At 40.1% G+C, this 22,162-nt stretch overlaps 1 protein-coding gene across 2 annotated transcripts in view; it reads right to left on the minus strand.

Moving 5' to 3' along the window:
* Grb14 (growth factor receptor bound protein 14) overlaps nucleotides 1-22,162 on the minus strand; it is a 114,538-nt gene that overhangs the window by 23,723 nt on the left and 68,653 nt on the right. For both annotated transcript variants that reach the window (XM_060390282.1, XM_060390283.1), the window contains 3 exons: nucleotides 18,209-18,365; nucleotides 3,319-3,440; nucleotides 1,385-1,459 (listed from right to left, as the gene is read on the minus strand). In XM_060390282.1, coding sequence (XP_060246265.1) covers nucleotides 1,385-1,459; nucleotides 3,319-3,440; nucleotides 18,209-18,365 — 354 coding nt within the window. The remainder of the gene's footprint in view (nucleotides 1-1,384; nucleotides 1,460-3,318; nucleotides 3,441-18,208; nucleotides 18,366-22,162) is intronic.

The raw sequence follows: 22,162 nt of genomic DNA on the forward strand, positions 1-22,162 counted from the left end.
CTATGACTACACAGTGCAAAAATGGAAAAACTTAAAGTAGCAGAAATCATTAACTAAAATGGAGTAAAATATCCTAAGGCCTGTAATACATCCAGGGAAATGCTGAGAAGAGATATTTACATTTTTAAGTAAATCACTAAAAAAATTTTGATGCAATGAGCCATTAATTAATTGATATGCAAAACAGGCAAGTAGGTTTTTAGTTTGAGTGCTTTCCAAGTTATTAAACCAAACCAATTAAATTTTTAAAGAAGAGTCATAGAGGTCATGCTAGAAAGAGAAGAAACCTTTTAAAAAGTAGAAACATTGCCTCAGTGGAGAGGAGAGGTCAGGGCGTGTGCTGGACTATCTGATTCTAAAGCCTGTGATTTTCCTTTTTATTATAATTTATTAAAGCAGGAGAATCATGGGAGAGGACAATTTAGAAAATGAAGTGGAAGAAAAACTCCTTCCCACCACCGTGTCACACAAATCCGTGAGGCAGCCACAGGCAAAGCTTTGGGGGTTCTACCCTGCTAGCCCAAGGGGTGCCTCTATGAGACCCTACAGCATGAAAACTGCTTGTAGAAAAAAAAAAGAATTTTTCTTAATAGTTAGCACATTTATCAAATACTCTAAAGGGTAAAAATAAAGCATACTCTATATGAAAATCCACAGAAAACGAATCTGTGATAAACATCCTTGTCTAACGTATGCAAAGGCAGGCATAGTATACCGAGCCCGAAATTATAGCTAGGATTTGAATTTGTAAACACCCGGCTTTAGCTTAAACAGTACTAGCGAACCTGTGAGAAACGACCGTGGGTGCTAGATCTGTTAATCTAATCAAAAACAAAATTACTCGAACAGTTGACTGACCGCAAAGACCATGCCAAACAACAGCCGGGGTGACAGAAACGAGCCCAGTAGATGCTAAGACTGTTTTAGGATTGCACGTGTTTCCCTCATAGCCACTGCTGCCTTACAGAATCGATGCATAGCATACCCCCTCTCTTCTATTCATTTAACTGCTATGTATTTTTCTCTCAAATACTATTGAAACTCTTTCTTTCAAACGCCATACTAAGTATTTACCAGTGAAGAGTGTGCAGTTCACTGGGAAGTTGGATTTTTCTCCAAAAGATGCACATTTTTTAACACAATTCTCACGCAAGTTTTTTAAAAATTGAAAACCTCTTTAAATATTGAAAAATATATACAATCAGGAAGAGCATGTTGTTAATCAATTGAGTAAATTATTTATCCAGATTTTTTTTCCTTTTTATCTTCAGGAAAAAATGAATCATACAAGCTATAACATTTTAAACTCTGGCAAAATATACTTATGAAGTACATCAAAGCTTTTACTTTCGTATTCTTACATATTTCAATGAAAACATTTTACCTGCAGGATTTGTGTGGGGGATCTGTCACCATTGGTTTCAGCTGCAAACGACACCATGTGCTCTGGAAAGAAATACTGACCAAAGATACAAGATAAGTTAATCCCAAACCTAGGCCAGGTAAAGTTCCATGATGAACAATATAGTACCCTAAAGTGAAACAGCTTTAAACCAACATGTCTTAAATCCCTAAAAAATGATTGGAAAACATGCCATCCCAAAACCTGAACTACATGGCCTATTAATGAGCCTGGGTGTCAGTGAGTCCAAAGATCAGCAGATACCCCAATCATGCTCACAGAAAAATCCTAGCCCTTGAGTTTAAAGTGAGTTTGCTCTTATCTCTTCTGTTAGTCCTGCAACCCTCCTAACAGATACTGCAAGAATCCTGACCCATTTCACAGAGTCAAGACTCCTAGCACTAGGCGGCAAAGGCTATGTCAAAAGCCATGGCCCAGCACACTCAGCAGCCGGGACTCCGCTGGGAAGCTAAGAAGCCGCTCATTCCTACCTACTGCTTTTCCAAACTTGTTTAATCATAAAATCCACCCTGCAAAGTTGTTTAAAATAGGAATCCCCAAGCCTCATTCTTGACTTTTCTGATTCAGTAGGATTGGACAGGTCTTGAAGTCTGTGTTTTTAATAAGTCCTGGGGATCCCCGAGGTAAATTTCATGATAAGAAAAGTGTAGAAACATATTCTACTCCGTTTCCTCCAGGAGAGGGTTTGTCCGCAGGCCTCTACTAACGCTGGGGTGGAGAAATTCTGCCTTGTTGGGGCTGACCTGAGTGTTCAAGATGTGTTTAGCAGCTAGCTTCCCAACCTCACCCCACACCCGCTCCCCCACTCATCCTGTGCTGTGTTCAAAAAGTGAAAAAGCAGCCCCATAGATTGCCATGTCACACCCAAGTCATGAGACATTACTCAGATCTACAGAAATGAATGTCCAAGTTTACTTCGATAAAAATAAATAAGCCATATTTTAAATATAACTTTTAAATGTATGCCTTAATAGTCTCAACGAGAAAATACTTTTCCTTCGCGTCTAATTCTATTTCATTTTTATTAGTACTCTTGTTTTCTTTGTCAAAGATCAACCCATTATATTTCTATTAATAAGTTACAATAAAAGAGAACATAAGAGGTCTTCCAGGGTTTGAAAATATTATATTATGGTGTGTATCATATATTTTTCATAAAGGATCATTTCAATCCAATTATCCAAAACTTAGTATAAAAATACACCACAGCTGCAGAGACAAAAACAATTTAAAATAATGAGCCCAGAGGCAATTCTGACTTCACTGGATCTGCAGACTTCATTAGGAGGATACGCGTTTACTTTCTTTTAAAGAGAGCTGTAATGAAGGCAGTGTTTACTAGGTAATGCTGGTCTTTACCTCATTCCTACTTAGTTCAGAAGCTACTGCACTGAAAATGAAATAATTTAAAGAAAGATACATATCGCTTTTAAATATCTGGCAAAGCTAGAGTGTTCGAAAGAATCACCAATTTATTTTAGAAAATGCCTTATTTTCCTTAATTCTGTGAAATGTGCTAAACTGTGATGTTCCGGGAAACACTTAGGGATCTATAACAATTCATTTTCTAAAACAAATCCAGAATTTCTCTGACTTTGTGTCTTAAAAAGCAAGGAAGAGAAGCAGTAGTAAGTACCTGCAAATTGGGGTTTCCCAATATTTTGAAATTAAATAACCAAATTCATCTCCACTCATATTTAGTCAATGATGTTAAAACATTTTATCTCTTAATGTAAACTACCATACATAATGTTAGGTCATCGTTGTTAGGATAAGAAATCAGAGCACAAATCCGAAGCAACCAGCTCTATTTCATTTAGAGTGGTGCTCTTCTACACATAAAGGCTAACTGACTCATTTAATTCTGTACCTGTTTTAACAGAGAGTCCACTCACCATTGGATTCTTAAAAAATTCATATTTGGCATAATTTTTTCTAAGGTACAGCTTATTTTCTTCTTCCATCCCCCAATGAGAGAGCACTTCAATCACCAGCTCATGGTCTTCTATAGTTCGTTCTGTGAGAATGTTTCCATGAGTGTGTTGACAGACGCATAAATAGTTCAACAGACAAACGTGAAAACACACACAAATACATCAGCATACAAACATATAAGGTAAATTATGTATCATTCACAATGCATTATTAAACAGCAAGGTCCCTCTCAATTCTTAAATATCTACACTGGCAAGGTTTCTGTTCAATTCTGAATTAGTACATTGACTGTTATACCAAAGCAGTCAACTAAAAAGAAAATTACATGAAATATCACAAATGCCATTTTTGCTAATTCTTAGGCTCCTTTTATTGCTATGTAAATTACAGTGTAAGTTTGATAACAAATCTGTATTAAGACATGGGAGCTATTCTTCCTTTAACTCATCATGGTGCCAAAATTAAAATATTTGCTCCAGGTTTGAACAATTCACCTCATTAAGAGATGAATAATTTTGACAGGTTCAGTATGCATTTAAGACACATAATCTGGGTAGCTGAAAAAAAATTAAAGTAGATGCTTTAAAGAGGAAATTTCCACTCAAGTGCATACAGGTTTTTTTTTTTTTTTTTCTAACGAATCTCAATTCCTTGTGGCACTTTAGACTTTCAAAGCTAATTTAAGAAAAATAGATTCTGTATTAACAATGAAGATAATTAAGTACGGTAGGAAGGTACTTAGTAGAAAAGATATTAAATGAAACAAGCATTGGCAACATTAAAGCATTCAAACATAACCTACAAAACGTCTATTGTAATGCAAACAGTGATGGTGTTTGTGATTATATTATTCATAACAGCCCCCAAACCAGGAACTATCCATATGCTCCTTGACATGAGAATGATTTGTATAAGAGCAAACAATAAGTCTCTTCTGCAATAATCTCAAATGGAAATCTCTTAAGTGAAAGAAGATGTATATTGCATGATTCCTGTCACATAGGTTTGGGGTGGGAAAAATTCATCTGTGTGGCTAGAAATAAAGAAAGATGAAAAGCAAGCGGAGCAAGTGGAGAGCAACGGAGTGAGAGCACAATTCTGTCTATTCCCGTAGATGTTAGTACTCAAGAACCCTAGTGTCTAAAAATTCACCACGCTGCTCTCCCGTGGGATGTGCTCAGCTTTCATAGTGTATCTCATTCTTCAATCAAAAGTCGGGGAATTTTAATTATGGAATTGTAAGTGCAAAAGAGGAAGCAAAGAATAGCTAAGAAAGGAATATTAACTCCTCTGCTTTTTACATGTTCCTGGGACTTTTTGGGAAAAAAAATCAGCATCTCACAAATTCAATATGCAGATGTGATCTGTGCCGTGCTACAGTGAACTCTTGTAAGTAATCACACTTAAACAGAAGCCTATTCTTCTGGACAGAATTCATTACAATGAATATGGATGCACTGCAGTAAGTGCTCAGGACAAACAGAATTCTGGTCTAAGATAGAGCAGACACCTTTGTTTCTGTCAGATTGGCTAGTTCCCTTCACTGCTTCCCTTTCCTACCACTCTGTCTTTGGCTTTACTCTTCCCTTTCCTACCACTCCATCTTTGGCTCTGCTCTTCCCTTTCCTACCTCTTCATCTTTGGCTTTGCTCTTCCCTTTCTCCTCCACACGAAGTCACGCCTTTTGCCACATCCAGCAAGGTCCCTGAAGTGGAACGGCCTAAACTGGCTTTCCCCAGTGCTAACAGATTCTCCACCTCCTTGAATACAATTTGTTGAAAACCAAGGTTCACACCCTAATTTTTCAAAACAGTTAACATGGAATGATAATTCAGTGCCACTCCCTATTATCCCTATTATCTGGTTCTAAGTCCTGAAGAAGAGAAAGTTGAGATTCCAGAAGATATTAGTACCTAAAGGCAAAAACAACACCATGTCCATGGAGTAGGGGATGAATGGTGAATATATACACAAGACAGAAAATAAACCTTAAAAGAAATGAAGGCATGACATACACTAAAGCAGTGGTAAACCCTAAAGACTTTATGCTAAGTGAAATCAGATACACACACACACACACACACACACACACACACACACACACACACAAACCACTATATGACCCCACTGAAGATACCAAGAGCATCCCAATGAACATTAGCAGAGATCAGAATGGTAGTTGCCAGGACTGGATGTCAGGAGACATAGAGCATCACTGCTTAACTAATAAAGAGTTTCATTGTGGAAGAGAAAGGGTTCTGCGGAAAAATGTTGGCTCAATGGGGCATATGCTGCAATAAGCCCAGTGAGTGACGTTGGTTAAGATGATCAATTTTATTTATGCTCTTCTACTATAATTTAACAGTATGCCTTACTATCCTTACACTTACCTTTCTTTCAAACCTACAAGTTACTTGCTCTTCTTAACATCCTAATTTTCTGACTGTTAATATTATTTGGTCATATTCTCTCAAACAAATATAAAATCAGAAGTCCCTTCTGTATCCTTTTTCTACCTCCCACTCTGTATCCTTTGCTCCTAATATTCCTTCCTGTCCATTGTGCTGTCTTCGTGTCCCCCTTCAGAAACAATAAGCCACCATAGACCATTCTCTGGGTCACCGTTCTGATAGACCATCATCTTCTCTCAAAGACCCTCTTTACTAACCCCTAAACTTCCAGCTTCTCTCTATCCTCTACCTCCAGCCTAGACACTCATATCATAGCAGCTGCCCTAAACCATCTGTACCCATGGGAATCCTGCCCAAAATGCACACTAATTTCTACTTCTGAGATAAAACTTCAAGACTGTCAGTTACACCATATCTATTCATCTCTACCTTCAAATTGTCACCAAAGGCCTGCATGGTTTCTCTTGGACCTGGAAGTTTTGAAATGGACAAAATCAGTTTTAAAACAAACAGACAAAGATTGTCCTTGTGAAGTCTCTAAACAGAAAAACACAGACAATAAATCAAATTTGAACCCATTTTAAAGATGGCAAAAAACTTAACAGGAAAGCATGGAGCAAGAAAGACATAATGCTCTGAGAGCGAGGGAAAGGGTCCATTTTCCACCGGTTTTATAGAGGAGTGTTTGTGAAGAGGGTGATCTTTCAGCAAAGATGCCAAGGAAAAGGCCAGAGTCAAGCACATGCAGCGGAATAAGAAGGAAGCTCCTGAGGTGAGGACGAGGCTGGGGTGTTTGAAGCACCACATGGAGGTTAGCATGAGTAATGCTGAGTGAGTGACAGGACAGCATCAGGGGAAGCGATTCTAGGGTTAGTAGAGATGGTGGGGGTGTGGTGAGTGCTGGATCTCCACCCTCCATGGTAAGGTCTTATAGGAGACAGTATAATGAACAGAGGAATGACATGAAACAACAGCTGGTTTTACTTGCATCACACTGGCTGCTGAGTGTAGCCCTGAGATTTAACAGTCACAAGAACTGAAAACACAAAGTCCAGTTAGGAGGTTAATCTGAGTAAACCAGGACAGAGATGACGTAGATTAGATTAACAAGAAGAAGAGGGCACAATCTGGATGCATCCTGAAGTTCTAGGCAGTAGGATTGGAGGAACTACTCCACACATGTGAAAACAGAAAGACAAGTCACAGGAGACACCAAGCTTGACTAAGCTTGTATTACTAAGAAGGAACTGGGAAGAAGATTGGGACACAAGATGTTGAGGCCCAGAGAACTACAGTGCCTAGTTCTGTTTTTAGCCATCTCTGAATACTACTGACTTCTCTTATTTTTCCCACAAATCTAGCTGGTGCTTCCGAGCTAAAATGAATCTATTGAGCATGTACCTATATTCTTTGCAACTGCCAGTGGAAGAAATTTCAGAGTGACTATAATGATACCTGTTTGCTGGCTTCAGCAACCTGTTTCCCTATACAATTGCCTTTCCCTAACAATAAGATAGGAGCTTATGCTCCACTGTTGGGGTTGGTCCAGAGCTCTTATCTTCTCAAATGTTAATTGCTCACCTCCAAAATCCTTACAAGCAAATTCTCACATATCCATAATGATGTGGTGTAAACCTTGCCTCCCAAATTGTCCCTGATTACACCTGGGCTGGACAGAAGAGGGCCAAGGTTTTCAGGCTTTGTAGGGAGAGATACCATGAGGAGAGGAGAGAAGGAGGAAGAATAAAGGGCAGGTGGCCATGGGTTAGCATAACTAGAAGCACATGGGGAAGAGCAGCTTGCTCTGAAGACTGGCCTGACAAAGCAGGAACTGCCCATGTAGAACATGTGCAAGTATTTATAGGGATTTTGGATGGGAAATAGACAAGATAGCTTAGCTCAAGATTTGACCAGCTCTAGAGTTTTAAGGGTGATAATCAATCTAACAGGTTTATGTGTCTGTTATTTATACAATTGGGTTAAGAAATAACTGTCACTGTATTAATAGCCAGCTTTAATTAATATCAATAGAATAATTAATTCCACAACACTCCACCCTGAATATACAGCAAGAAAGAGAGGGCCAAGCAATAGACAGGCTTTTTTTTTTTTCTTTTATGGTTAAACTTCAAGATAGATTTAAGCAATCTTTGGCAGATATAATTGCTTAGGAAGAATCATGGTCCTCTGCTGCCTCATCTAGAGAGCCATCCTTTCCTGATAAAGAAATTAGAGGTAAGAGTATAATGAAGAAGAAAGAGCCACATCAGACCCAGGATTATGGAGCAACCAATGACCCTAATCTGGAACCCTTCAGAAACAGGAGCACAAAAAGTTGAAATGTGCTGAGTAGGTGGAGCCATAGGCTTGCATATGTATTTTTTTTTTAATTCTCAAGAAGGCATGTATAAAACAGACACAAAAGCTGAAAGCAATGCCAAGCTCATAGCATCCCAGTATGGAGAAAGAGTAGAAGAATGTTAAGTCCCCAGAGAGAAGATGAGAGAGCTAAAAGAAGAGCATAAGCTTAAAAGGCCTTATGCTTTTCAAAAAGGAAGTGTGAGACAGGCGGGATTTTCCAGAACATGAAGAAAACAGTGATTCGGGAATGAGACAAATACCTTGGTTGAGAATGAAGTGTCCCACAGGGATGCTGCAAACGCAAAAGTAGTCTCGATTGTCGAATAGAAGCATTTCAAACCAAAGGCAACTCACAGGCAGAACGTGAATTATCGACCCCAACAGAACAATCGGGACATCACACAAATGCTATAACGTTAAATTCTCTGCTGTTCTAAAGGCAGGAGAAGCAGAGTCCAAAATTCATTCCAGTTACAGAAAGAGATCACAAAACTCCACATGTCTCAATCTGTGAGCAAGTTGCTACTACATTTAATTGTTATAATACCCAAAATAGACAGAATGATGTCCCTAAGCATATCAGGGCCTAAATCATGTTTTTGTTTTTTACATGAAAAAGCATTTGCAGATGTCTAATGACAAACATTTGGAGTTGAGCAATAGAGTTAGGTTCTCAATCCGTCTCTAAGCATGTGTGAAAACAAACAGAAGGGGGGGTGATATAGACAACATGGGGAATTGCAATGCCAAGCAGAGATTAAGTGATGTTAGCACAACATCTACAGCACCCAGCACCTAGAAGGATCAAGGATCAGGTTCCCTTTAGAGCCCTTCCAAGGAACGTGTCCCTCCAGAATTGTGGAAATATGCATCTCCATTGTTTGATCCACTGAAGTTTGTGGTACTCTGCTATGGATCCTTATGAAATTATTATAATAATCTAACAAGCAAGTTATGTTGCTGTTTCAAAGAAAGCCAACCTACCTAGACTGACTGAGCCCTCTAGCCTGACAGACACTGATGACTTCTCTCCTGCAGGCCACTGCTTCATGGAAGCCCCTACCAAAGGCTCATGCCTTGGCACCTCAGCAAGACCTAATTCTATAACCAGGAAAAGCATAAATCACTCTCTCATTGACTACAGATTTTATTATCTTCCTATATTCCTATCAAATGTATCCAATAAATATTTGCTAATCTGTTAAAAATAAGCAATCATTTGAGTTTGGGATGCTTTTGAATTTAAATACAAAAAAAAATATAGTCAGAAAAAAAAATCAAGCCTTACTTAATTTTATTCATTGTGGCTACAATGAATAAGAAGCTAAAAAGAAAATAGTGAGGTATGGTAGTCATTGAGCAGAATGTAGTCTAACATTTTGTTGCCAACACACACACACACACAGAGAGAGAGAGAGAGAGAGAGAGAGAGAGAGAGAGAGAGAGAATATAAATCTGCAAAGAAAAGATAAGTAGTGAAATACTTCAGAACATTTCAGAAATCTACAGTATTGAATATTTGAATATGGTTTCCAAACTATAAAGTTGCAAAGATATATGCACAATATTTAGAATAAAAATGTCATCAAAGGACTATTAAAATCTAGACTGTATTTAAGAAAGCAAAATATATTTGCTCTACTCATTTTAAGCAAAGATCTAGCTCCAGCCTATGGATAATTCAGATAATATAGACAAAACCAGTAAAAATCTATGGGCTGAATGTGCTTATGTTTTTTTCCCCCATGTGCAAGTCTGACAATGAAAATAAAGTTTTTTAGCATGAAATTTGGCTTTTAAAAATTGTATTACATTATATCTTTCTTTATGCATTCATAAATCATCTCAATTTAGAGGCACTGTTGCATGCCATCCCTCAGTCAATTTCATCCTGCTAAGGACTACAGCTACCGAGATCTAAATAACCCCATCAGGGAACACTGATGATCAGCTGATCACGGCTTACAGTATTTGGTTTTTTTTTTTTTTAGTGATATAGGCATGAACAGGCATAACATTCAGCAGAAAGATGCAAGACACTGAGGCAGATTCTTCTCAGAGGAAGTAATGTGTAGAGGGAATGAAAAGCTGCAGAAAGCCTAGGCATTGCCAAAAACCATGTTACCAAGACCTAACAAAGCAAAGAGAAAAACAGCACCTAATACATTCTTCCATGACTGTCCTACTCTAACTATGCTCTAAAACCAAGCAAATTTTACTCCACTCAGTAGTCTAAGTAGCCCATATTTTTAAAATTAAAAATAAGCATTAATAAAAAAACAAAACATGGCTCTTGGTACTGTGTGCAAAACTCACAACGAACTCCAACCCTTGAGTTGCCACTCAAAAAAAAAAAAAAAAAAAAAAAAAACAAACCAAACCAAACAAAACAAAACAAAACCAGCCATAAGCACTGTTCATATAAACCCATCTCTGTTATTTTAAAATCATTTTTTTAAGTTTATAAAATCAACCTAAATACTCTGTTAAAATGTTACTGAAAGTTTACTCATGCAGCCTTGCTTTGAATTACAAAGTGATCCCCACTGATTCACAAGTTGAATGCTTGATCTTCCAGCTGGTGGTGTTTTTCAGGGAGATTTTGGAAGTAAGTGTTAGCAAGAGGGAGAGGGACACAGCTGGAGGAAAATGGTTACTGGAAACGAGTGGGGTCATCTTGCCTCTGGTCCTTCTATGTCTCTCTTCCTTCTCCACATGATCTTGCCACCATGAAGGTCTGCTCATCCCAGCACAGAAACATGGGAGGAAATGACCATGAATAGAACCCTCCAGAGCTGTGAACCAAAATAGTGACCTCTTGCTTGAGGTAGTTCTGTTGGGCATTTGGTCAGAATCACACAAAAACAATCAACACAAACACATTTTTAAAAATCATTTCACTCCCAAAGGCCATATTGCCAGCTTTAGAAGCCTAACCAATAATTGGTTAAGCCCATTTAAAAAAAGAAAAAAGAAAAGCAAACAAACTAAAAAACTTTCTGAAGTTATTTTTTAGACATCGGAAAGTGAATTGTAACCATCAACCAGCATTCATAGGTAAGTAAAAAATAGCAGCAATGTCTCCTTAAATTACTTCAAAACACCCAGTAAGAAGCTGAAAAAGGAAACTTTGAAGGGTTTTAAATGTTTACAACAAAAATGAGACATTCAATTCATACTATTTTGAAATTTATTTTTGTTTCTAACATATCGGCAGAGTCTTTCAGTTAGAAAAAAAAAGTTACCAAATCATTCTGTTTTCTGTTTAATTTTCAAGAACTTTTTCTTTAAGAGAAAAAAGAAGAAAAGAAAAGTTTCTTCTGAAACTGTTGATTTATGTTCGAAGTCTTTTAAGAAACTTCAATCCGCCAAGAATGGAAGTGGTCACCTGTGACCTCCTGCCTGGATTTGTTCCCTGAATCCACTAAAAGTGCCGCGTTGGGCTCAAATAGAAGCCAAGCCCCTGCTCTTCCCATCGCTTGATAAGAGAGAAACAAAGTGGCTTTTACCTCTAATGCACCCAGGAAACAGCCCTTCCTACAGCATTGTTACAGGAAACGCCAGGCAACAAATGTCCCTTGTATTTTCCCAGAGCTGGGTTGAAACCACCTATATTTTGTCAATCTTATTTCCAGATCAAAATGAACAGCCTCTGACCAAGCAAAACAAAACCTGAGTCTGAGAAGCAAAGAATAAACCAGGGCTCAATTTCTAAAGGACCCCTTCACCTGAGAATGCCACTTAACACCACCAAGAACCCCCAGAAAATCCCCAATCAGACTAACTCCCCAAGAACAATCAAAGGAAAATTATGGCACTTTGCCTTGAAGGTTTACATTCATGCTTCAGCAAATGAAGATTTAAATTCATGTTTCAGCAAATCAAAATAATCTACACATTAACTGAGACCCACCATGACAACTCATACTCATAGAAAGACTCGTTTTTCTATAAAGGCTCGCAACCATGCTATCTCCAGCAGACTACGAAAGCATGTGGTGTGCTTACAGCCTCCGGGAACTGCAAGTCACCAGGTGCATCCTTGAGAGACGGTGTAAATAGCCACCTGGGCCTGTGAATTCTCTGGTGTGTTTTCCATGCCTCGTTCTTTACTGGACTTTGTGAGATGCACTTTGAATTATTGGGTGTAAATAGCATACTATTCAGTGCAACTGAATCCAAAACAGATTTATTTGTCTTTGACCCTGGGTTATGAAGACGTAGGCATAGTCAGATTCCCTCCTCTCACAGAAACACTATCTAATTTTAACAAGATCATTGTTAACACGGTTGTTAAAAAGAAATATTACAGCAGCTTAGAAGGTGGGCATTGGTCCCTGCTTGAGGCTCCAGGAAGATGTTATAGGACATTATTCACCATAATCAATCTCTAAATCTCCCAACCAGGGATACGGAGAAACTATTGCCCCCACCAGCTTTTCCTCCAGGTTTATATGAGGGTATATGCAAACATTTTTCATAAAATTTAGGAAGCATTGCATATTGTGCCTTGTACGTGTTTTCTTCATTTTACTGAAGCATCACTATAATCTTGTATTTGCCAATATCTGCCAATTTTAGGATCTGTTTTTCAGTTATGTGTCACACATACATAAGAGAGAGACAGTCAGAGAGAGAGAGAGAGAGAGAATATTGATTCCTGAAGACTCCAGAGAGGGTCTGTCCATGCCTCAGGCTGGCCATGGAAAAGGCAGTTGTGACAACCTACCCCATCTCAAACACAAAGGACGACCACGTGTGCCTGAGTGTGTGATGGCAACTCTCTTCCTCCAAACAACTCTCCCACCTAGAGTGTGGCACTAGAACAGCTGTCGCTCAGCCTGGCCAGCTGCTGAAGAGAATGTTCAAGCGAACTCTGTTGGCATGAATGTCTTTAAAGAAAACAGGGAAGGAGTTAAATCACAGCCCTGGGGTGGCCAAGCAGCGACCAGCTAAAGTAGGTACCTGAGAACCCTAGTAGCACAAACAAGCGAGGAAAGAGGCAACTAGCACACACCACACAGTTTGTTGGGGATTCTGCGCGTCGAGGAATGAGGGATGCTTCTTGCCAGTAAAATAGCTTCTGGTTCGCGGAGGGTATATGCCACCAAGACACCATATCTGAGAGCACAGGAGATGAAGGCGCATGATGCGATGGATGGGACACATCCTGTGGGCTTCCCTGAGTTTCTGGGTGATGACAAGGGTAGTTACAACTCTGGAAACTGCTAAGTTATAAACAGCGCAGGTGCTGCAACAGCGCGTAAGCTCTGGACAACAGGAAAACGGCTGGGCCTCCTTTGTTTGAAACAAAAGGGGAAGAAAAAACGTGCAGCCAGGGCTTGGGAGCAGGTCGTCACAAGCTGCCCACACCACACGGGTCCTCCCGGCTTTGAGAGATGGTGTGAACATGGCTGTACATGTAAAAACGGTTTCATTAAAAGCCTCTGGTCATTCGTTCTGCTTATTAGAGCCTCTCCACAGTAGTATCCACAATGGAAATCTCAGCCCGCTGTAGCAATGATACTAAAACACAATTAATCCTTTTTCTCCTGCAGAGTGTGTAGGTATGTGCTTGAGGTATTGTGTTAATTGCCACTGCCTTGTACCACGGCTTCAATTAGGAATCCAAATGGGAGCAAGACAAACATGGATCCCATTAAGTTCCAGAGGAGCTGAAACTGAAGCCACACCCAACACACACACACACACACACACACACACACACACACACACACACACACACTCCAGCTCCACTGATTGTGACAGCCAGCCAAGGGCTCCATCTGGGGAACTATAGTGACACCCAGTGGCTATCAAGGAAAGTACAGAGCTGGGACCGGTCTGGTGTGTTCATACAGTGGCTGTTTTAAACTTAGCATCTGTAAACCTGCATTATCAGAATCATGCCACACTCTATTCCACCACTGGACAATTCCAAGGCTTAAAACTGAATGAGGGCATGTGCTTTGTCTCAATCATTTAGACAATGAAAATTCTCAGGATTTTATATTTTGGGCACAGGGTTTTGAGCCCACTGGCCCTAGAGTAGAAGAAGCTGCCCAGCAACAAGCTGGTGTGTATGTGCATGTGTGTGCTTGTGTGTGTGTGTGTGTGTGTGTGTGTGTGTGTGTGTGTGTGTGTGGCTCTTTTGTCCCCAGAATAAGCTTCTGTTCCTGCTGAGTATAGCTCTTCTCCCTGCTTGTGATGGGTCTCTGTGTGGCTGTTTCCTGCCAAGAGTAGGACCCTGAGAGAACCCAGTCTCAGCCCAGCCAGTCAGCAGCTGAAGAGATAGAGAGATGGAGACTCACCCCCTGCCTCTGAACAGTGTCCTCACACACTGTTAAATGATAGAGCAAGGGGTGGGGAATCCAATGGTAGACCGCCCAAAGTCCGGAAGTCCAGATAAAAACCTAAAGCCCTTCGGATTCAGCCGTCCCCAGCTCGGTCTTCCAATGCTTTAACTGACAGAAAAAGAACCCACCTATGACCTGGCGCCGACATTGGTTTGAAAGTTTCGAGACACAAAACTACCTATGAATGGCTGCTGGAGCGTTCAGGGGGTGCCACCAAGAGCAAGGGAGAGTTCCTGACTTACAAGCGAAGGAAAAGGCCTAAAGAATCCACAACGCACATTTCAGTGGACTAACATAAAGAAGTTTACGCAACTGAATACCAATAACAACTATGCTAAAACAGCACAGTAACTCAAGTGTGGAGGAAGATACCTGTAATCCAGGCATGGGAGCCTGGATTACAGGCTTGGATATTTGCAGACTGGGGGCTAGCCTAGATTAAAGAGTGAAAAAGATGGCGTGGGGAGAGACAATATCTAGAGTCTTAAAATGCCAGTAGAAGTTATCTCAACGTTGTGAAATTCTTCATATTTAATTCAGAATCTCTTCATTTCTCAATTATGTATATAGGAAGCTGATTGTTCTTGTGTGTAGAAATACTTTTCAGGACGGGGAGGGCCTGTTCTTGACAGGAGACTTGCCTGGTGGACACCAGGAAATGTTTTCGATAGAACCACAGATTTGTTTGTTTGTTTGTATAATGGCAGGTGCTACATCCTTCCTTTCACAGCCTATTCGGGGAATAAACGCACACTTTGGACCAGCCACCATTAGATGCATGGACTATGGATAAGGGTCTCCAAGGCAAACATGACCGAGATACTCCTGCCTTTTTCGATGCTGAGGAAGACCACAGACCACTGAGTACTTCAGCCTCCTCATCTGTTGCTAAATTACTTGGTGCTTGGATAAAATCAGTGTTTAGGGCAGCTTTGTTTAGATATGTCACTTGGGTTCAAAGCCAAAAGGAAATGAACTCAATGAAGGTCCAAAAGGAAACTTCTTTCTCATAGTCTTTGGCCTGATGTATCCAGGAGGTGATAGTATCTTGAAAACACATGGCATCATGAAGAAGCACATTCATAAGAATGTTTAAAAGTTTACATTTAGTGTTGTGCTTACCATTATTTCAAAAGTTCCACTTTAAGTTAGTTCATTTCATGCCTTAGTGTAAATACTCAGTGGGTTTTCTGTGCATATGGCCCTTTTGTTTATAGAATAGATTTTATTTCTGGATTTTGAAACTGTTTGTCAGACATAAGTTTTATCGACTATTATACAAAATGTTTCCAAAGTTCCCCAAAATGAAAGACAAAAAAAGATAAGAGTATAAAACACAACACTTACTATTATGTTAATTAAGAGCAGACCAGATATTGAAATTGTCTGAAATATAGTAAGTATCTACTAAAAGTTAACAGACTTCCTGGGGATTAATTATCAAGAGCAGAAATTAAACTTGTCATAAGAGGCAAAGGACAAAGCCAATGATTAGGGGAGGCAGGAGATGCCACTGGCCAGGCTAGCCCACCTTCAGAATTCATGTATCCTCTGAAGGTGTTTCATGTTCCATATTGAGTTCTCATAAGCAGAAAACCGTGACACAACAAAGCAGTTGTCTATCCTCAGGGAGGATTTGAGACACTCTCCTGCTTTCTTTGAACTTTGGACACACACCACAACTACCTTCACCTAAAGAAAATCTATCAACAGTTTCTACTAGGTAAACTGAAGCAAAACCACTTTTCAGAAGGGGGGTGCTGTTGTTTATCTGTCTGCCTGACTAACTACCTGCCTGCCTGTGCCAGTGTGTTGTATAGCAATTTCTTCCGAATCAAAATATCCCCTCCTGCAGAGAGGCTGTAGAGACTCAGGAAGTAAGCAACTGACAACTCTGAGGAAGTTCCTGAAACCTCCAAGACTCAAACCCTACCCTTACCCTACCCTGCCCCAAGGTCCGAGACAATTGAGGGGAGACTCAGTAGCTAGGATGACAGGAACATACTGCCAGACTCTCTCATCTGTCAAGTTACCTGCAAGTCACAGAATGTCATGCTTAGCAGCATTTTGATTATACATCTGTCATGACTTATTCACTCTTCTTCTGCTGTAAGTAACCCCTGACCCATACTGCAGTAAGGAATCACAACTCGTTGGCCCTCCTAGTGCAACTTTGATGGAACTGGTACTTTGTCTATGGCCAGTCCCCTTTCTGGAATGATAGAGTTTCTTTGCGTATCCTTGCTATCCTAGACTCACTTTGCAGACAAGGCTAGCTTTGAATGCACAGAGATCTGTCTTCCTCTTCTTACCCAAGTGCTGGGATTACAGGCGTGTGCCATCGCACCCAGCTCCAGATTTTTTTTTTAAAGCAAGTCTACCAAAGAATTTTGTTGTCATCATTATTTTGTTTTTCAGTTCCATCTCATGAGGGAACAGCAAAGCTCACTTCAGAACTGGACCTGACTTTGGATCACTGCGTTAATAAACTCCCGAACAAATGAAACAAAAGTAAAACTATATACGTTGGTAGCTATGTCAGAAAGTGACTCATAATCAGTTCCTCTACGGAGTTCTAAATAAACCATTGGAAGTAATTTGGTTGTTAATTGTAAGTTATGAGAAATCATTTTGATGATTGCTTAGTAACAGTTATATAATAAAAAGAGAAACAATTTGTGGTACATTGAGTACCTGCCTTCAAAAACAATCATAAGACTTTGCGGGTCTGATTAAGTAAGGAATCTGCAATAATGCCACTGCTGTAGATGATGTAGGAAGCCCTAAAGAGTGCTGGGATGAAATGGGACTCAACACAGACAGAAGAGGGCTAGGGTTTCTGACCAATGAGTCTGATCAGAATGATGTATCTTCAAGCCAAGAAATGCTGGTAGCCCATGAGGAGCTGGAAGAAAGAAAAAAGAAAATAGAATATTCCATCCTTGAGCCTCCAAAGGAAGCACCCAAAGCCTCGATCTCAACCAGAAGTATTGATTTCACATTCCCAGAAGTATGAAACAGTAAACCACATTGTTTTGAGCAACCAACTTTGTGGCAACTTTTTTATAGCAGCCACACGAAACTAACACAAAGTTGAATGAATGAAATAGCTTGTCAAAGCTCCTTCGTTTCTCATCTACCTAAAGACAAAAGCATGCTTTGCCTACCTTAGTACCTACAAGAAGTTAGCAGAGAATAAAATTGTTGCCGAAGCCTGTTCTCAGTCTAGAGGCCAATAAATTGTTTATATTTAAATTAAAGAACACTTGGAAACTCTACACAATTCACAATCCAGAGATGCATCCCATTTAACATTTCTGAAAAATATTACTATTTTTAAGTCTTGGGGAAATCTTGAAGGATCTACTTATTTTTCAGGAAAATTTTGGAGCAAGCACTTCCAACCAAGTCACAAGCAGACCAAACAAAATCTATTTCTGTAACTTCTCAAAAAGTTTTCCTGTTATTATGAGACTTAACTATGAAATTTAACTCCGTGTTTTGGTTCCAAAATGGATGTAGCTCCATCATGATTTAAACAGGGGTGACAAATTACAGCCTATTTTGCGCCCTTTTTGTACATAACTAATGGCCCCGAACAAAGAAAAGGAAAGGACTCCTCAATCTGATTTGTCTGTTTTGTGCACAGAAAGAAAGTATTTGCCATCTGATGGGTGTGTATTCAAAAGGGTAACTCTCAGACAGTAATCCCATGTCCTTACCTACACCTGTGTGAGACAGATACTCAAAAAGGGTCCAGCTGTTGTCATCCACATAGTGGTTCTTCAGGATCAACAGCTGGCACACATCTCGGGCTGTGATGTCACTGGGCACTTCTAACGCCCTGCTGGTCTCGTCCTCACTGTAGACTTTAATCACCTGTGTTTGTAAGAAAGAGGAGAAAGACTCAGATATTCATGTTTATTATCTTGGTTACTTTTTTGTGACAAAACACCTCACAAAAGCAACGTAAAGAATGGTGGGTTAATTTTTTTTTTTTTTTTTTGGTTCATAGCTCCAAGGGATTTGTACCATCGTGATGGGCTGTCATGGCAACAGGAGCTTGAAGTGGCTGGTCACACTGCATCCACCAGCAGAGAGAGATGGATGCTCACACCCAGACCACATCCTTTTACGTGCTGAATCCAGGGCCCAGGCCAGGTAATGGCGCCACTCACATTTACGTGGCTCTAACCTTGCCAGTTATCACAACCGTAATAATTCTTCAGAAAATACCAAAACTTTTGTTTCCATGGTGACCCTAAATATCTGAGGTATTCACCGTGAAGCTATGAGGTAGGAATAACTAATAAAATGGTTACCATAGAATCAAACTAACGTGTCAATCACAGCCCAGCTACTCACACCTTGCTTACTGCAAGAGTGTTGAGATCACTAGCTCATCCAGACCCCAAGTGACACCATCCCACAGTCCTGGTGATGGACTTTACAGCTGAAGACTTTCTCCTCCCAGGCATCTGCTGACTTGTATATTTTAGCTACACCTCCCCATGTCCCTCCTCCCCACCTCTTGTGGCCTGTGGCAACTGCCTTGTCCTGTATGTATACCTATAGATTTGACAGTCTTTCTTTGATGCTTCCACACATAAATAAGATTATGGAATATTCTCCTTCTGTGGCTGCTATTTCACTTAACAAAATGTCCTCCAGGTTTAGACATGAGGCAAGTAGGACTTTTTTTTTCTTCTTATGACAAAAGGTCTTATTTTGAAGCCTGGGCTGGCCTCAAACTCATTATTTAACCTAGCCTATAGTTTGCAACAGTTACCCTGCCTTACTCTTCAAATGCTGAGATTACAGACAAAAGTTACTACAATCAACTGAGGATGTCCTTCTTTTAAAGAGTTAATAACATTTCATTTATAATCACTTACACACATAAACACCACAGCTTCTTCATACATACATCCATCAGTGAGACACGGGCGGCCTCCATATGGTGGCATCACTCATAACTTTACGATGTGCATGAAGTTGCAAATCTCTATAAGAGGTAGTGATTTCTGTTTCCTGGAGTGTCTGTCCACTGGGTCACATGGACGCTCTGTGTTTCATTTCTTTATTAATATCCATGCCAGTTTTCATAATGCTTACTAATATGACCTTCATCTACATCAGAACGGAAGGAAGCCTTTCTCCCTTCATCTGCATCATTTTCAGCATGGCATCTTCTGGTCTCTGGGAGATGGCACCTCATAGTGAGTGTTTTTTATTTATACTTCTCAGTCAGCAGTACTTTCTCCCATGCCCACCAGCTGACCATGTGTCTTTAGAGAAATGTATGCTAGGTGCAGCATATTTTGTACTCTGATTGCTTACTGCTGTTGAGTTGGAAGAAATATATAATAGCCTGGAGGTGATTACACAGGCCTTTAATCCCAGCACTCAGGAGGCAGAGGCAGGTGGATCTCTGAGTTTGAGACCAGCCTGGTCTACAGAGTCAGTTCCGGGACAGTAAGGGCTACATGGAGAAACCATATCTTGAGCCACCACCACCAACAACAACAGAAAGATGTAAGGCTTTCAAATGTTTTCCATTCTATAAGCAGATATTTCATTAAAATATTCCATTCAAACATTATTCTTATAAGTCATCAAATTTGTTGATTGAGCATAAATTCCCTGTACAATTCCTTGTGCATTTCATCTTATACGCTTTCAGAGTTCTGTGTGCCTACACCTTCCTTAGGTAGCAAAGTTATTTTACTCAAAACTTCTATGTTTTCTGCATCATCTACTACTCTTGATTACTACTCTTTCATTTCTTCAAAATTTTGGTCTATTAAAAACTGTCATCTTCTTATCAATATTCTACATTTTTCTTTCTATATATAATTTGTAAATAATGCAAGGAATTTGGATGCTCTACATCAAAATATGATCATGAAGCCCAGAATACAATCAGACTATCTGGGAAAATACTCCCATTTCAGGTATGGAAGTTTGGTTAAGGGGTGGCTAGGTATTTGCATGTCCTTCAACCCTTCTTTTCTCTCTTGCCATTGGTGTGGCCATGGAATTGAGTTTTAATGAGCAGAACACAAGCCCGTAGGCTAGTGAGCCTCCAGATCTGTCCCATAAAATTCAGCCACATGCCCTGACTGTCTTTCACCACCCTCCCACGGAATGAAAACAACCACACAGGCCTTGAGAAGAGAGTCCTTGTCCCTAAATGACCTCAAGGACAATCCCCCACTGGGAACATCCATGTGAACAAGAAGCAAATTTATGCTCTGTTAACTCTCTGTGAATTAGAAGTGAAGTACTAGAGCACCGACGCCCAGCTTAAATAAAGCAGAATTAGAAGTTCCTACGAAGCAGCCTCTCAGCATTCGCCAAGCTGTGCTCTGCACTAGAATTTCTAGTGTCCATTACTGTCTCTATTAAGCTAATAATAAGCTACATACGCTCATGGCAATGGAACATACCAAAGCGAGAAGCAAGAAAATGCAGTACACAAATCATGCCAGTCACAGGTACATCCGCAGGCACATGTGGCCAGCAATTCAAACAAAGGCAGTAGAGAGTAATGTGCCAATTCTGTCTTATCCGTTTTTTTTTTAAAGTACCCTTTATTATATCACAATGAGATAATTTCTCTCTTCCAATGGAGAGGTGTCATGAAGTGAAAAAATTATTCTGTGTATTAATGGGAGGGTATTTATTGAAAGTATTAAAAGGTCCATTCCTTTGACCCAGCAATTTCACTTCAAAGCTAGAAGTCTCAATTATTTTTTTTTCTAACTTTAGAAAACTGCTTTTAGGAGTTGACGTGGCCAGCGAAGCACTCTTCATAATTCTAATGGCATAAGTGTTTGGCAATAAAAGAAAACAATAGCTTTCCACAGAATAAACTCTTTTGTGGGCCCTGAAAACATTACCCAAAGAAAATACATAAGAATATTTAGATCCAGGCATGGTAGCCCAGGGCTATAATCCCAGCACTTGAGAAACAGAGACAAGATGATCCAGTATCCTTGGATACAAAGTATGTATGAGGCCAGCCTTGGCTGAGGTGGGGGGGAGAGAGAGACAGAGCATTTAGAACACTTGTAGAACCCAATGCAGGCCTCCTTGGCCTCGGCTTCCAGTCTCCTACTTCTCTTCTTCTGACTATGCCATTACTCTTTGAAGCACTCCCTCTCCCTCCACCATCAGCACCTGCCTTTTCAATATGATAGCTCCCCCTCCAGATCAGAGATGTTGTGCTGGGGCTCTGCTACTGCCTTTGGTGAAACCCTAGAAACTACCAAGCCAGGTGTCTTGAAATCATCCATGACAAAAGTAGTTATTCAGAGGCCAGTGTCAGAGGAGCCAGCAAAACTCATACAGGTAACAGTTCAACAGTCACTGTACAGGACCTCTTTTCTTCAGAGCTGTGGATGGAGGGGATGTAGACCAAAGCTGCTCCTAATCATGAAGACATTGGCCTTGGGCCCATCCAATCTATATAGATGAAGGCACATGACAATAGGCTGAATGTTTGTGCCCAACACAATTCATACCCTGAAACCCTAATCCCAAAGTAATGGGATAACCTGTGCCGTGGAATTTGGATAAGTGACCAGACTAGGGTTGTGACTCTCCTAGATACAATTAAGGTCTTATGGTATGAGTCACCCTATGATCTTAGGAAAAACATGATATACACCTAC

The sequence above is a fragment of the Meriones unguiculatus genome, chromosome 8, assembly GCF_030254825.1.
Source record: "Meriones unguiculatus strain TT.TT164.6M chromosome 8, Bangor_MerUng_6.1, whole genome shotgun sequence".
Lineage (NCBI taxonomy): Eukaryota > Metazoa > Chordata > Mammalia > Rodentia > Muridae > Meriones > Meriones unguiculatus.